The sequence below is a fragment of the Alosa pseudoharengus genome, unplaced genomic scaffold, assembly GCF_046254945.1.
Source record: "Alosa pseudoharengus isolate Yale_2024_CS ecotype anadromous, Long Island Sound unplaced genomic scaffold, YU_APseudo_1.1 YU_APseudo_1.1_scf_21, whole genome shotgun sequence".
In the NCBI taxonomy this organism is placed as follows: domain Eukaryota; kingdom Metazoa; phylum Chordata; class Actinopteri; order Clupeiformes; family Clupeidae; genus Alosa; species Alosa pseudoharengus.
Genome location: NW_027468674.1, coordinates 24,436,874 through 24,450,524, shown reverse-complemented (window position 1 = coordinate 24,450,524; position 13,651 = coordinate 24,436,874). Strand labels below are relative to the sequence as shown.

Below are 13,651 nucleotides of genomic sequence, written 5' to 3'. Positions count from 1 at the left end.
AACAAAAGGGAAACGGATTGCATGGTTGATTCATTTTGATTTAATACAATAAAATAGGGTTTTACACAGGCATTCATTCGATGTCTTTTTAACAAATGTACTACCCCAGATTCAAAAAGAGGCATTAAGGTTATGGCAATATTCAGTATATATTCACAAAATTTCTTTCTTTTTTTAAGGGGATTTCATACCCCAAATATAATATATTCATTGTTCCAAATCATTAAAATATATTCCTGAGGACAATTGCATTAAACACTGTAAAGCATTAAAAAAGTTTTTAACTTTTTTAAAAAATAAGATTTTTTTCCCTTCAATTCCATTCCAAAACAAGGGGAGTTACAACTCCCTTTGGTACGATTTGGGCACTACATCATTGATAAAAGAGGATCCATGTGTGAAGACAGAGCTAGGTGTGTATTTGTGTTTGTGAGTGTGTGTCTCTGTGTGTGGTGGACAGGGTTCATGACAGGAGAAGCATCCCATACACGTGGATTGCCATTTCAATGTCACATCATCATCTGACTTGGGAAAACACCGACTTAAAAAGATTGTCTGCACCATGTCAAACTTCTAAAAGGAATTACTCTGTAATTGTTTAAGGCGACTGAGAAAGATGAAACTACACTTCTGACTAGAAAAAGGAAAAGATAAATTATGGTACTCGACTAAAGCACTGAAGGCACAGTAGCCTTGTAGCATGGTAAGCTTTTCAGCTTTTGCCAGGGCATAGCAGCAAAACTGGAAAAGTGCATTCATCTGCACGGACTGGTATGTTGTAAATAGACTCGTCATCAGTAATATACTAGCTGCCTCGGTAGACTGAAATCTTTTGGACAGCGCAACAAAACATGCAATGGGTATGCCAATAACACTCTGACCCAGGGAGTAATATGCTACAAAAAAGCTAACTTCTTTAACTTAAAAGCTTAAACTACTTCCAAGACCTACTTGGTTATTAAAAGCACTGATGTGAAGACTCCAAATTCCATTCAGTTCCGCTGCCTAATGTAATACTGTTGTGATCTTTCAGACTCTAATTCAAGTTATGACAGGATAGTACATAGTGCTCTTTCACCCGCATGTCAGCTGGGACCCTGAGATAGGTCAGCATGCTATAACAGGACTGACAGAAGACAAAAGTAGCCTGTTGTGCTTTGAGTCAACAGCTTAGATCCCATCCACCGCCATGTTAGGTGTTCTTAAGTGTCCTGAGTTAAATTTACAAATCTTGTCTGGAAGAGGGGCGAATATCACTGAAGAGGACTACTGGTACAAATCAAGGGGGACTGAATGAAATGCCCTCCGAGTTCAATGACCTTTGATTCTAATTGCCCAATTACAATCACTTAAATGAGAAGCACAAGTAATGTATCCTTCTTGATTTTAACTTGAATGAGAAGTGCGAGTAATGTATCTTCCTTGAATTTAACCTAACTTGAATTTAATTATTCTGCATTGTCAATGAATATAAGATTTTTTTTCTTTTTCCTTAATGTGATGCAACAGACAGGTTATGCGGTCCATTAGTTAACAATTTACTAACAACTAATGTGTGGTCCACTAGTTAACAATCTGGATCTGAGCAGGAAGATGACATAAATGACAAACAGATAGACGGAGAGGATGGGAAAAAATGGGCTCCAATGGTTAAAGTTTTAAAGACGAGCAATAAAACAAATCTTTTTTTACTGCCCTTTTCTTTAATCTCCAATCTAAGGAAGTCCACTCAGTGTATTTCCAAGTCCCCTCGTATCTCTGTGCAGATGTTGCCCGGTACGGTCTGTTCGGCAGAGGAGAGCAGACACAGCTCAGAAACTTTTGCTGTGAGTCTCATTCCTCTGCTAAACTGAGGTACGGCCTTCACTGGTGAGATCCAGTCTCTCTCTGGGACACAGCCAGTGAGCAGGAGGAACAGTATGAAAAGACAATAAACGGCTAAATAAAAAAAACATGAAAATGCACAGATCCCTTTCCTGCTTGTGATCACTTCCCGGCATGTGCACCTGATTTAAATGATTTCAGGTAAACTCGTCGCTTAACTCACAAGGTCTGAGCACTAGTCCGTTGATATGAAGAACAGCAGTAAGACACTGGGTTTTACTCAAGGTTGTACAAGCGGTTGACTTAAAAGGGAACGTGTGCATTTCCCCCACCCCTCTCAAAATGATTTCAGTTCTCCAACCCTCACCTATTCCCCACCAAAACAGCAAACTTTACATGCGGTTGGTTGAATGCTAATTTAAAAAATAAAAAAAGAGAAATTTAAAACATGTATATTTCACACCGCCTGTTTCAACAAATATCAGATGTGACGTCATTATTCCCGAGGGGAACAACCTGAAAGAGGCAAGGGTCACCACCAACACATGAACGCGGAGTACCACTGAGGATTTACTTCTTCTTTGTCTTAGTTTGATTTATTTGCGGAGCTTATCTTTTTTGCGCCCAGTGTCACGTGAGGGAAAAAAAATGGCTTTCACGCACAAAAAGATTTTTTTGTTTTGTTTTAAAAAAAAAGAAACAAACGGCAGCATCCAGCCACGTCTGGATCATCCCTGAATGTTGAGACTGCTCCCAGTGTTCCGATCCTGTACCATCCTGGTGAGTTTCCCCTCCAGTCCAGTTGGTCGGCCGGTAGCCGTCACAGTGGTCATTTTGGAAGAGCCCTACCCCAAACCATCAGTTGAAGTAGAGCTCTTTGGTCAACATGGAGACCACGCATGGTATCTGTTTCTTCTCGCTGAAGCGCGGGTCCTCCGACCAGGACTCGAAGCTGGTGGCCACCATGTAGTTGACCCGTGTGAGGATCTGCATTATCTCCAACTGTTTCCCGAACTCGTTGAGGACGTTGCACAGGGCCTGGACAAACCAGGAGCCGCGGCCAGGGTTCCTCCAGGAGTAGTAGCCTGCAACAGAGCAGCCTCGTCCTCAGTTCTACTCCCAAATCTTTTAAGGCTCACATCTTGCCACTTCTATGCTGCAAAACTAATCTGACATTGTGATTAGTGGTGGTGGAGGGGTGTGTGTGTGTGTGTGTGTGTGTGTGTGTGTCTGTGTGGGTTTGGGGGGTCTGTCATTTTTGCAAGTTTTAAATGTTTAACATTATTTTAAAATTATCACTACATCATACTTTGGGTTCTTGATTATTGTTATATTTTTAGATACCATTAAGATTAGATAGTCTATTCAGCGCACCACACATCTTTTAATGTATTTTAAATGACAATTCATGAGACAATTCATGAGATTTTATGGATTTATGAGGATATTCATAAAATGCCTGAGTCAAACATAGCATGTCATTCACGCCCCCACTGGCTAATGTATATCCCTCTTCCTTGTGTGAAATGGAAATGGACTTGCTGGGGATATCATACGGTCATCTATCTAAATTGTGGGTATTACCCATCAAAACGCCCTTTCAAGGTCAGGATTTTGTGCATCTGCATATGTCTCCCTGCATACAGCTACTCTGTCTACTGTTAATTGTATGGGCTAAAAGTGAGGAAAATATGGACATGGAGACCACTCAGTTTTATTTTTGGTATAGTATGTGTTGAGTGTCAGAACTTCCATAAGAATCACTCACCTTTTCTGTTTGAATTAGCACTGCTACTTCTTTTCATCTTTTGGATTGGATTCAAATGTGTAGATCTCACTAAAAAATACTAATTGTTGCCACTAATAAATGGAAAACTCCCCTGTCGACAATTACCCCCCCTCACCTTCCCCTATATTTTAAAAGGTGTCTGATTCTGTGAGATACTGATGGATAAATGCACCTAGTGTACAACACAGTTTCATTGCAGCCATAGGGTATCGCCAAACAATACAGGCTAGGACCCCTTACTAAACTGCGATGCGCTACCTGGCACGGTGGAGTAGGCAAACAGGAAGTCTGCCTCCACGGGGATCTTGTGTCGGGGGTTGGCGTCCGTCTCCAGGGTGTCGTTGGGGGGTCCCGAGTCTGTCTGAATGCCGTCGTCAAACTCTGAACCCCGACAAGCCTGGGAGAGATAATAAATGGAGTCATATAAGCCTTCCTCGCCTTTCACCTGAATGAGAGACAGGTTGGTCTGGTAAGCCAAGGGGATAGACGGCAAATGGCATCATGCCATGCAAGAAACAACAAGACCAGAGGGTTATGTTCAGCTTAGCAGACATTTGAATGGCAGTCATAAACAGCTAGCAAAATATCACGGTTATGAAGTGATGGGAAATGTTTCTTTGTTGTGTTTTATTCCCGATCACTGCGCCTACATGACGTACTAACAGGATGTCTGTCGCTATATGATTTTTTTGATTTGAGTGACTAAAATGTGCCGGTTTGTTTTATTTATGGCACAAACCTGAAAGTCTGCATTCTAACTATACCTCTGCATTCTAACCGTGACTTTTCATCCTCTCAGTTCCTGCTCTTGTTTACTTTTTCTAACCCCCCCCCCACCCTCCCATCTTACCTCTCTCTTAAAGGAGAACTCCAGCGATTTTTCACACAGATATCTGTTTCTCGAGGTCACCAAGTACTGTCGGTTTGAAAAAAGAATCCATTTTTGCTCTTCAGCTAGAGAGCAACCAGGCAGCTACAGTGCTACACTCTGTGGGCATCTTTAAAATCATGCCCCCACAATGTACCAACAGAGTGTGTAGATTTGTTTTCCCTTCCGACAGTACTCATGACCTAAAGAAGCAGATTTGGAAAATCACCGGAGTTTTCCTTTAAGCGCTCCTTCTCTTTCTCATCCTTCTCCCATTCTATCGTTCGCTCTGCAAGGTCCCCACCTCTCATCCCCTTGCGCACACCGTCCGTCTCACCTGGATGAAGAAGAGTTTGGGCTTGCCCACCAGGCTCTTGCACATGTCCCCTCGGAAGAGTGAGGTCATGCTCTTGATGGGCATGGCCCCGTCCGTGCCGTAGATCATGCCCTCCTCACCGTGACTCAGCAGTATGCAGGCGAAACAGGAGCTCTCACTGTGGTCCTCCTCTGAGGCTAGGAGACACACACACACACACGCGCACACACGCAGTTAAGAGGAAAATATGTTGTTGTTAACTATATGAGATTACATTAGACATCAAACTTAACATAAATAGTGTTATTATGTCTGTAGAGGAATGACAATATGGTATAGTTATAATGTTGTATTTATATTTAAGTTAACAGGAAGTTAGTCTCCCATGCATTGGTGTCCAAGCAAGCATACTGTAGAGGAAATCAGTCACCCACCCAAGTCCCAAAGTCCCCAAAACCAAACACCATCCAGGCCTAACCTGACCTCACACACCCTCATTTTGAGATAATCCAGTGGAATGCATACCAACAACACACTTGAATGTAACTAGCTATCAGTCCTACACATAAAGGGGAATGATATGTATTTAGATAACTGAACAAACAATCAAACAACCCCAGTCTGCAGTGTATCCACCTACTGCACTGAAATAACAGTTCCACAGTCCTATACTTAACACTAAAGCCCTAAGTACAGTTCAACAGGATTGGATAAAGATAAATCTGGGGTGAATCATAGACAATTGGACTTCTGTATTGGGGGCAACAGCGTGTCCAAAGTGCAGCAAAAACAGACCAGTAGGAGGCGACAAAGGTCCATCTACTGCTGGTTGCCCCCTACCCTACAGAAATAGACAACTCAACAGTGAAAAGCACTGACAGCGCAGACAAGCTATACTGGCATTAGCCCAGGAGGGGGTGACACAGATGCAATGAAGAAAAGATCAGCTGCCCTCAAACTAGCCTACATCACATCGCGCACTGCAGTATATGACGTTACATAGCTACTGCTATCATTTCTGCCAGTCCACATAGGAGACACTTTAAATGCAGCAGAGATGTACTGTTCAGTTTCACGCTCACACTCTCAGATATCCTGTTTTCGACGATTTGTTGTGCTGCTATCAACTTCAGTATAAATACTAATACATGGCTACCAAGCTAGACAGAAGGAGACAGAACAGTACAAAACACATGAAAAAGTGTTGCGGCTCACCCTCTTTCATCAGGCGCTCCATCTTCTCACAGGTCTGGTCGTTGTAGACACACACGTCGAAGCCAAGGCTTTTGAAGCACTTGTACAGCTCCCCGGCGTCCCGGTCAGTTCCATTGCGTACATTCATCCCTGAATGTGCACACAATGTATAGCGTATCATTACCTATGGCGCCAATTGCAAACACCACAACTGCACTACACTACAAAACTCTCTAAGGGGTGACGTCTTATCACAGCTCCTAACAAAACCGCAACCAGATACTGTAAAAATACCTCATAAACTTGGGAAGCAGAATACAGTTATTTCATTATATTAGCCGCATCGTGTATACACCGCAGGACAGTGTTTTTTACGATAATTTATCAAAATCAATGTATAATCAATGTTTATAGTTGGGAAATTACAGTATTATCTTAATGTATGATGAAATAGCATTGCTGACTAATAACACGCTTCCCTGAAGACTAGCTGAAATATCACACATCTGCACAAAACAAAAACTATGTTATGGCAACTGCTCCATCCAGCAAGTTCTTATACACAAAAATATGGATTTATGATTCTATGTTGTGTGAGAAACGCAATACTCACTGATTGGTTAAAATAGCAAGCTGAAATGGATAGGCCTACCTGTCTTTTCGTCAAAGTTCTTGTTGTTGATGATGATGCACTTGCCCACCCGCTTGTGGCTCATCTTATACTGGAATGTAGGTGAAACGATCCTGTAATGGCTTTCTGAGGAATTCTCCTGCTCTCGCGCCTGGCCATCCTTATTCTTCTTACTGGGGGGACAAGACACACAAACACACACACACACGCAAACAGGCACGCACACATACACACACGCACACACATGCACGCACGCACACGCGCACACACATTCTCATTTCAGAGAGATAAGGTACCTCTGTTGCACAAGGCGAAGGCTGTGCCATTGTCACTCATTTGTCCCATTGAAAAACCAAAGAACTTTCCCAATTGTTTGGTTGACAGTACATTCTCTCATTTAGACTGGCGTTAATTCATGAATTGACAAATGAGTGAAAGATATATTGGGTTTGACAATGAAATTGATTGAATACCTAATAACAGTATAAAAACAGTATTGCTTTAATTCTTTTGAACAGTTGCTGAGAAGGTGAAGAATCCAGCACAATTACACTGAACATGGGGTTAGAAGCATTCAGTGGATCAAAACAAAGTCTTCAAAATACGTAGGAACCAAAGATGGTAATTCAAAACCAACACCACTTCCTGCTTAGAAACAATTTATCTGGCAATTTCAACATCCCTTACAGGAACACCAGCTGAGAAAAAACCTGACTGCCTTGTTATAAACAAGGCTGTTTTCGTGGCCACCATCCATTCCACACATATCATGGATCTTCTTTTCAAAAACAAAACTACACTTCAACACACACAGATGCACCAACTAAAAGCATCAAACAGATTTAAAAACGCAATGTGGCGCTTCCAACAATCTTTCAATGTAATATATGGCAGCATTACATAAACACATAAATAGCCAACATATTCAACATCAAGTCCTTTTCGACATGAAAGACCCGATCTTTGGTTTACAATGAAAACATCTGTCATGTATTAGCCTGAAGGGACTGAACACTGACCACATCTTTAATGTATCTCAATATATCTCAGTATAACAACATAATAACAAGAATCTCAAAACCAATGAGGGCCACAAACATACATCTTTAGCTTAAGAAACAAGATCATGGCCAAACCATCCACCACCAAGTCCTTCAAAAAAGTAACAAAAATAAAGAAATCATCCAAACGCAGTCGAACCAAAACACGACACACATCAGCAACAACTGTATACAAACTCGAACACAGTATATTCCTTTAAAAAACAAACACGAGTATACTTTAAAATGAAAAATATATACACATGCCTGAATGGCAATTCTTACACACTTCTCATATTTCCATTTTTTCAAAGGATCCATCCAGATGGGTAGGCCAGAGCAGAGAGGCCATTGCACTCACAATATCTGTATGTGTTCCAGAACAGCCTAGTCATCAGCTTGGCCCAGCACTGCAACAATGGGAGCCAATGTGCACTTGTTCTTACACACAAACACACACATTGCGCGCGCACACACACACGCACGTTATGTCCCCTGTATGGGGTGAGCATTTCAGGGACGTGGGAGTGGGGGGGGGGGGCTTCACTGCTCCATAGGATTGCCATGTGATCACTCTGATCTCAGCACCCCCCCCACCCTTCCAAAAACATCCCAACCAACAATTAGACCCCCCTTGGCCCCAAGCAGCATGTAGGTCTCACCAACCACTCCCCCCCCCCCCTCAATGTGCCCCCCCAAAAAACTCCCCTCCCCTGTAGCAGGAGCCGAGTCAACCTTACCTGGGTTCGTCATTAAGTGCTACACCACTCTGCATCTGAAAACGCGTTGCTCCTCTCTCTGTCTCAACCTGGACCTGGATGGTGAAGCGGTGTGCGTGCCTCCAAAAAACTATTTTTCAGGGGGGGGGGGGGGTCTGGGCGGGGGTCCCTTGATTTTCTTTTTTGCCGTGGGTTGCGTGTAGGGGAGGAGGGTGTGAGCTAGCATCCAGACATGCTCTATACTCTATAAAGAGGTGAGTGGGCTCTGCAGCTGTGGGCAGGGCGGTGCGGTGCGGTGGAGGAGGGTGGGGGGTGGAGGGGGTGGGGGTGGATTGGGGGAGGCCTGAGTCAGCAAGCCTGGCCACGCCAGAGCTTTCTAAAAAGGCCCCTGGTCAGCCCCCTCCCACTGCCCACCAGCCAATGCCCACGGACGAGGTCACGCAGGGCAAACTGGCGGGCCCACTGCTGACGAGCACACAATCAAGCCCAGGCTCACGGCTGCCTACCTGACACCTGCACCTGCACTGGGGACTAGGCCTACCTCACCTGAACCTGCGGCGCACACACAGACACCGGACAGGTGATGCAGCTTGCAGTGGGGACAATTTGCCTGTTTTATTAGAGCCTGCATCGCAACAAACAAAACCAATATAAATTTCAATGCAACAGCAACAAGGAGATACAGTATTGGGCTAACATGCATTTAACGATTACCCTGGTCTGCAAGCTCTAACCTACTGCCGTTCTCAAAATTCTAACACCTGGAGGCAAGCTACACTTTTCCAAGTAAGCTAAATGGTGTAAAACAAAACAAACATTGCAATTATGACAGTTAATAAATGTTCCACCTCTGTTTTCAAAAGATCAAACTCCTGACAAGCGGCCAAGTTTCAGTTAATTTAAAAGAATTCCTGTGGTCTTGGCTAATATGTGACTCATGTTGGGACAGTAATTAAAAAAAAAGTGTAACCGATGCCAGTAATACAAGCAATGGCTACATTCCAGTTTGACGGATTGGCGGTAAGAGGAAATAACTCTGTGAAAAACAGTTCTGAGAAATCACACATTCTTTACCAAGTGTGGTCAGTGTCAGAGTTCATAATGGCCTCTGTTCTCCAGGTCATGGATGACACCTAGGCCTTTGTTTCTCACAGATATATTAAACCATTTCATCACATTTTGGTGCTTGTTTAAATATGATAATGCATCTGCTATTGTACATATAGGGCGAAGTCTGACAAACTCCTATTGCTCTATACTTTTGTAAACCTTGATCATTGTTTTCTTTTCAGTTTATTTTGTATACTCTGTATTGAACTAATTACATTCAGAACCGTGATGACTGTTTTGTCAATATGTGCTATGTTCAGTCTATAACTAAAATAATAAAAACATTTATATAAAAAATATATATATATGATAATGCATTATGGAGAAGTTCTGGTTTGAACCTTGGGAGTGGTTAAGCAAAAGTTAAACTTTTGAAAATAAATACATAAAATACTGGGGGTTACAGAAGACAGGGGGTTAGAAGTGTTGACCAGACATCTCACTCCTGGAGAAGCGTTGCAGCTTTGCTTTTACATTTCTTGCTAGTCTGCCTGTCCCACAAACTGCTCAGCACCATACTGTTGCATGCTACAAATGCTCCTTCTAATTCTATTTGTACAAGCAAATTATGTAACCTAGTGTGATGGATGTTACATGCATTTGAAAGTAAAAAAGGGTCATCAGTGTTATAATATCCTTTTGAAAATATATTTAGTAGCCTACTACAGAGATAACTTCATCCATGTTTTGGTGAAAGAAGATGCTGCCCTCTAGAGAAACACCAGTGAAAATGTAACCAAAATCTCTTCAACAACCTGACCATGCAAACCAAAGATCCTTGATTACTAGCTCCGCTTTAACCCTCTCTGTGCAAACGTTACGATCATTTTGAACCAATGAACCATGTTGAACCATTTTGATCCTTTGAACCAAACATTCATGTTATCGGGTCTGGTCTATTTTCAGAAAACCTCCATTTGGTAAACCAAATAAATTCAAAGGCTGAGAAGGAAAAAGAATCCAGGCACTCCAGGAAAGGTGACTGAGGAAAGTATATTTAAGAAAGCCTTTATTTGTTACTGGCTAATCCATAGCATAAAACGCCAACATGTTTCGACCACACTTGGTCTTCATCAGGGCATGTAGAAGTGAATGAGGACTTAGGCCTCACCTATATAGGGTCAAGAGGTCATATGACCAGAAAAGATGTAGACACTCTACAACAGGTGATCCTTTGCACATTAACACAGCAGGAAAAAAAGAGAAAAGAAATGTCAAATAAAAAGACATCGATTTCACTTGTGTTTTATAGTGATGTAGGCAGGGCATGAAATTGGCACCCGCCCACACGCCAAATGCGGGTAACTTTTGTGATTGGCGGGTGAAACTGTCGATCTACCTGCCACGTTGGCGGGTAGCCAATAAGACAACACAACACTGAGCAAGGAGATGCACTGCCGTAGGAAATGTAGCCTACTCTTTACTCCGCTACATTTTCAATTGCCTTTCGTTACGAGGACAAGTTTATTATTAGAGAAGGCTATCTCAAGGGAGAAAAGAGCACCTCTCCCCCGGTACACAACGGCGTGGGAGAAAAGAAACAGGGCTTCAGAAAGCATTGCTACGTTTCCCCGCGATTATAAAAGTGATGGCTGGCCTATGTAGCCTACTACACAGAAGTAGATGTTCTATATAGCTAACAACTCAGTTAACGCAATGACGTCCTGCCAGTTGCTGCATCTTCTGGTGAGGCTGCCAGAGTGCCAACGAGACTAGAGGCATGACACGGAAACTTCCACATATATTCATTTCTGGCCAACATCGTTCAACAATCACATTGGACAAGGAAAGTAGGCCTACAACTTAATTTACAAGCAAAGCAAATGCACTGGAAATCGAGCATACAAGTTAGAAAAAGCCTAGCATTAATTTATGTAGCCTCAATGTTGCAGGACATGACATGAGACGGTCGGCTGAGAAAACAGATAGCCTGCTCTGTCGCTCTACCCGAGTGGATATGCCTAGGCCATTATAGCCTAAATATAGGTCTACCCATAATATAGCCATTGTTTTTAGGTTACATTGTCTGTATGGTGAAGTTATAACCAGACCTAGCAATGCAAAGCAGAAGAATCAGCTGCAATGTATTGGAAGACTGCTTTTCAATCCATAGCCACGTAATGTTTATTCTGGCTATGACAAAGTATATTAAATAAAATATATTTGAATTGGGCTTTTAAAATATGTTTGACTATATGATTAGCCTACAGAGGAGGAGCAAAGCAAATAGGCATAAAGGATACTTTTGTATGCCTTTAAAGGTCCATCAAAAATATAAAAATGTAGGCCTACAAAAAAGTAACTTGTTAGGCCTACTTGAGTAATTTATTAACAAAGTACTTTTTTACTTTTACTTGAATACTGTAATGTGTATTCTGTAAAAGTTCAAGAACTATTCTTATATGCATTTTCTGAGCCGTTCACCTTTATTTTGGGCACAAAATAATTTTGGCTGGTAAAAAAACACTGTGGCAGGTGGATTTCAAAATTCACCTGCCACAGTGGCTGGTGGCCAAAAAAGTTAACTTCAGGCCCTGGATGTAGGCCTACTGATGTGAATGTCACTGTATTTTTAAGATACATTTTTTTATTTTACATTTCTTTTCTCTTTTTTTCCCTTTTTGCTGTGTTAATGTGCAAAACCTGTTGTAGAGTATCTACGTCTTTTCTGGTCATATGACCTCTTGACCCTATGCCCTGATGAAGTGTGGTCGAAACATGTTGGCGTTTTATGCTATGGATAATAAGCCAGTAACAAATAAAGGCTCTCTTAAATATACTTTCCTCAGTCACCTTTCCTGGAGTGCCTGGATTGCTTTCCTTCTCATGAACTGATCCCATTTTCCAAGAGCACCCGATACAAGGATAAAATCTACGCTTTACAACCAAGAGCTACCAGCCTCTTTCGCTGAAGTAAATTCAAAGGCTGTCTTCAATTCAAGGATGATGCTGCCCCCTAGCGAAACCAATCGGCACCATAGAATGTATATTTAGACCGTTCATCACTCACCTTCCAAACAGCAGGAACCTGCCTTTCCTATCTGGTTTGGCATCCGTGGTATCTCCCATCATGTCCTCCTGGCATGTCTCAGCATCGACCACCTCAGCTTCAGCTTCAGGGTCCTTATCCATCGTTACCTAAGTTTCTCAGGACGACTCGAGGGCTAAGCTTTGGGAACATAAGAAAAAAGATTATACTGTTCACAGAGTTGTCATCCAGCAGTAACTGTTTTTTTTTTTGCATTAAACATGTCAGGTAACAAGCGCGAATGTAGTGCGTGCTTCTTCGACGATGTTCTTATAGATCTAGCTTAGAATTCAAATGAAAGAACGGGAAACGAAAGTGAAAAAGGCTGGCCATAGCCGATAAAGAAAGTGAAAGACTAACTTGTCTTTAGCTCATTGCTTTGTATTAGATAACAGCATATATGATATGTAAGTTAGATAATAACGTCAACCAGGGCGAAAACATAACCATCCGTTAATAAAACAGTAAGGAGTAAAGGTATTTAACGCATGGAAAATTAGGATATCGGCTCAACCTCCAGTCAGCTAACATTAGGCTTATTAGAGGCTACTGTGCAAATGCTGGTTGGATTAAATATATTTCATTTATTGTCACCCTAGTACGTTAGTCCACGTATTGCTAAAACTAGTTTACTAGTTAAACAGTTAACGTTACAGACAGTTACTATTTTGAAGGAAGAGCTACCTGGCTAGTAACTAGTGCTAGATTAGAAAACTGGCAAGTTGCATTTCAGAATGCTACAAAGGACGACGTTATGCAAAATAGTTAGCGATAGTCAGGATAACATTAGGCCTACTTTGAATTCATATTATCTACTTACGTATTGTTTGGAGTAAGTAACAGTAGGCCTATATCCGTATAACGACAGGTAAATACAGATTCGTATGTGAAATACACACAGTGCAGGTCAGATTCCTGTTTAAAAAGTGTTTTCTTGAAGATAAACTGAAAGTTAAGATGCCTGAAAGGGGTGTGTGTGACCAAGATATGATTTAAAGGAACAGTGCGCCAAATTACGGCTGTCTGCTCAGATGCCAAGGCTTAGTAGACAGTGATGATAACGTTGATAGGCTTGTCTCCTGGAATAAATTATTCATTATAATATTGTATACAACATACTTATTTTGGTCTT

The 13,651-nt window shown here is 41.8% G+C and overlaps 1 protein-coding gene across 1 annotated transcript; it reads right to left on the bottom strand.

Annotated features, from left to right (window-relative positions):
• Window positions 1-25: 25 nt before the first annotated feature.
• Window positions 26-13,474, bottom strand: casp7 (caspase 7, apoptosis-related cysteine peptidase). Its single transcript, XM_076298244.1, has 7 exons — window positions 13,340-13,474; window positions 12,502-12,660; window positions 6,644-6,795; window positions 6,013-6,141; window positions 4,819-4,994; window positions 3,872-4,010; window positions 26-2,909 (listed from the first exon to the last, which is right to left on the bottom strand). The coding sequence occupies exons 2-7, from the start codon at window positions 12,621-12,623 to the stop codon at window positions 2,683-2,685; spliced, it is 945 nt and encodes a 314-aa protein (XP_076154359.1). The 5' UTR covers window positions 12,624-12,660; window positions 13,340-13,474; the 3' UTR covers window positions 26-2,682.
• Window positions 13,475-13,651: the final 177 nt, after the last annotated feature.

Coding starts and splice junctions, on each gene's coding strand:
- casp7 (XM_076298244.1), bottom strand. CDS start 12,623: ATGGATAAGGACCCTGAAGCTGAAGCTGAGGTGGTCGATGCTGAGACA. Junction 6,142..6,643: donor GAACTTTGACGAAAAGACAG/GTAGGCCTATCC, acceptor GTGCACATTCAG/GGATGAATGTACGCAATGGA. Junction 4,995..6,012: donor GGAGCGCCTGATGAAAGAGG/GTGAGCCGCAAC, acceptor TGTGTCTCCTAG/CCTCAGAGGAGGACCACAGT.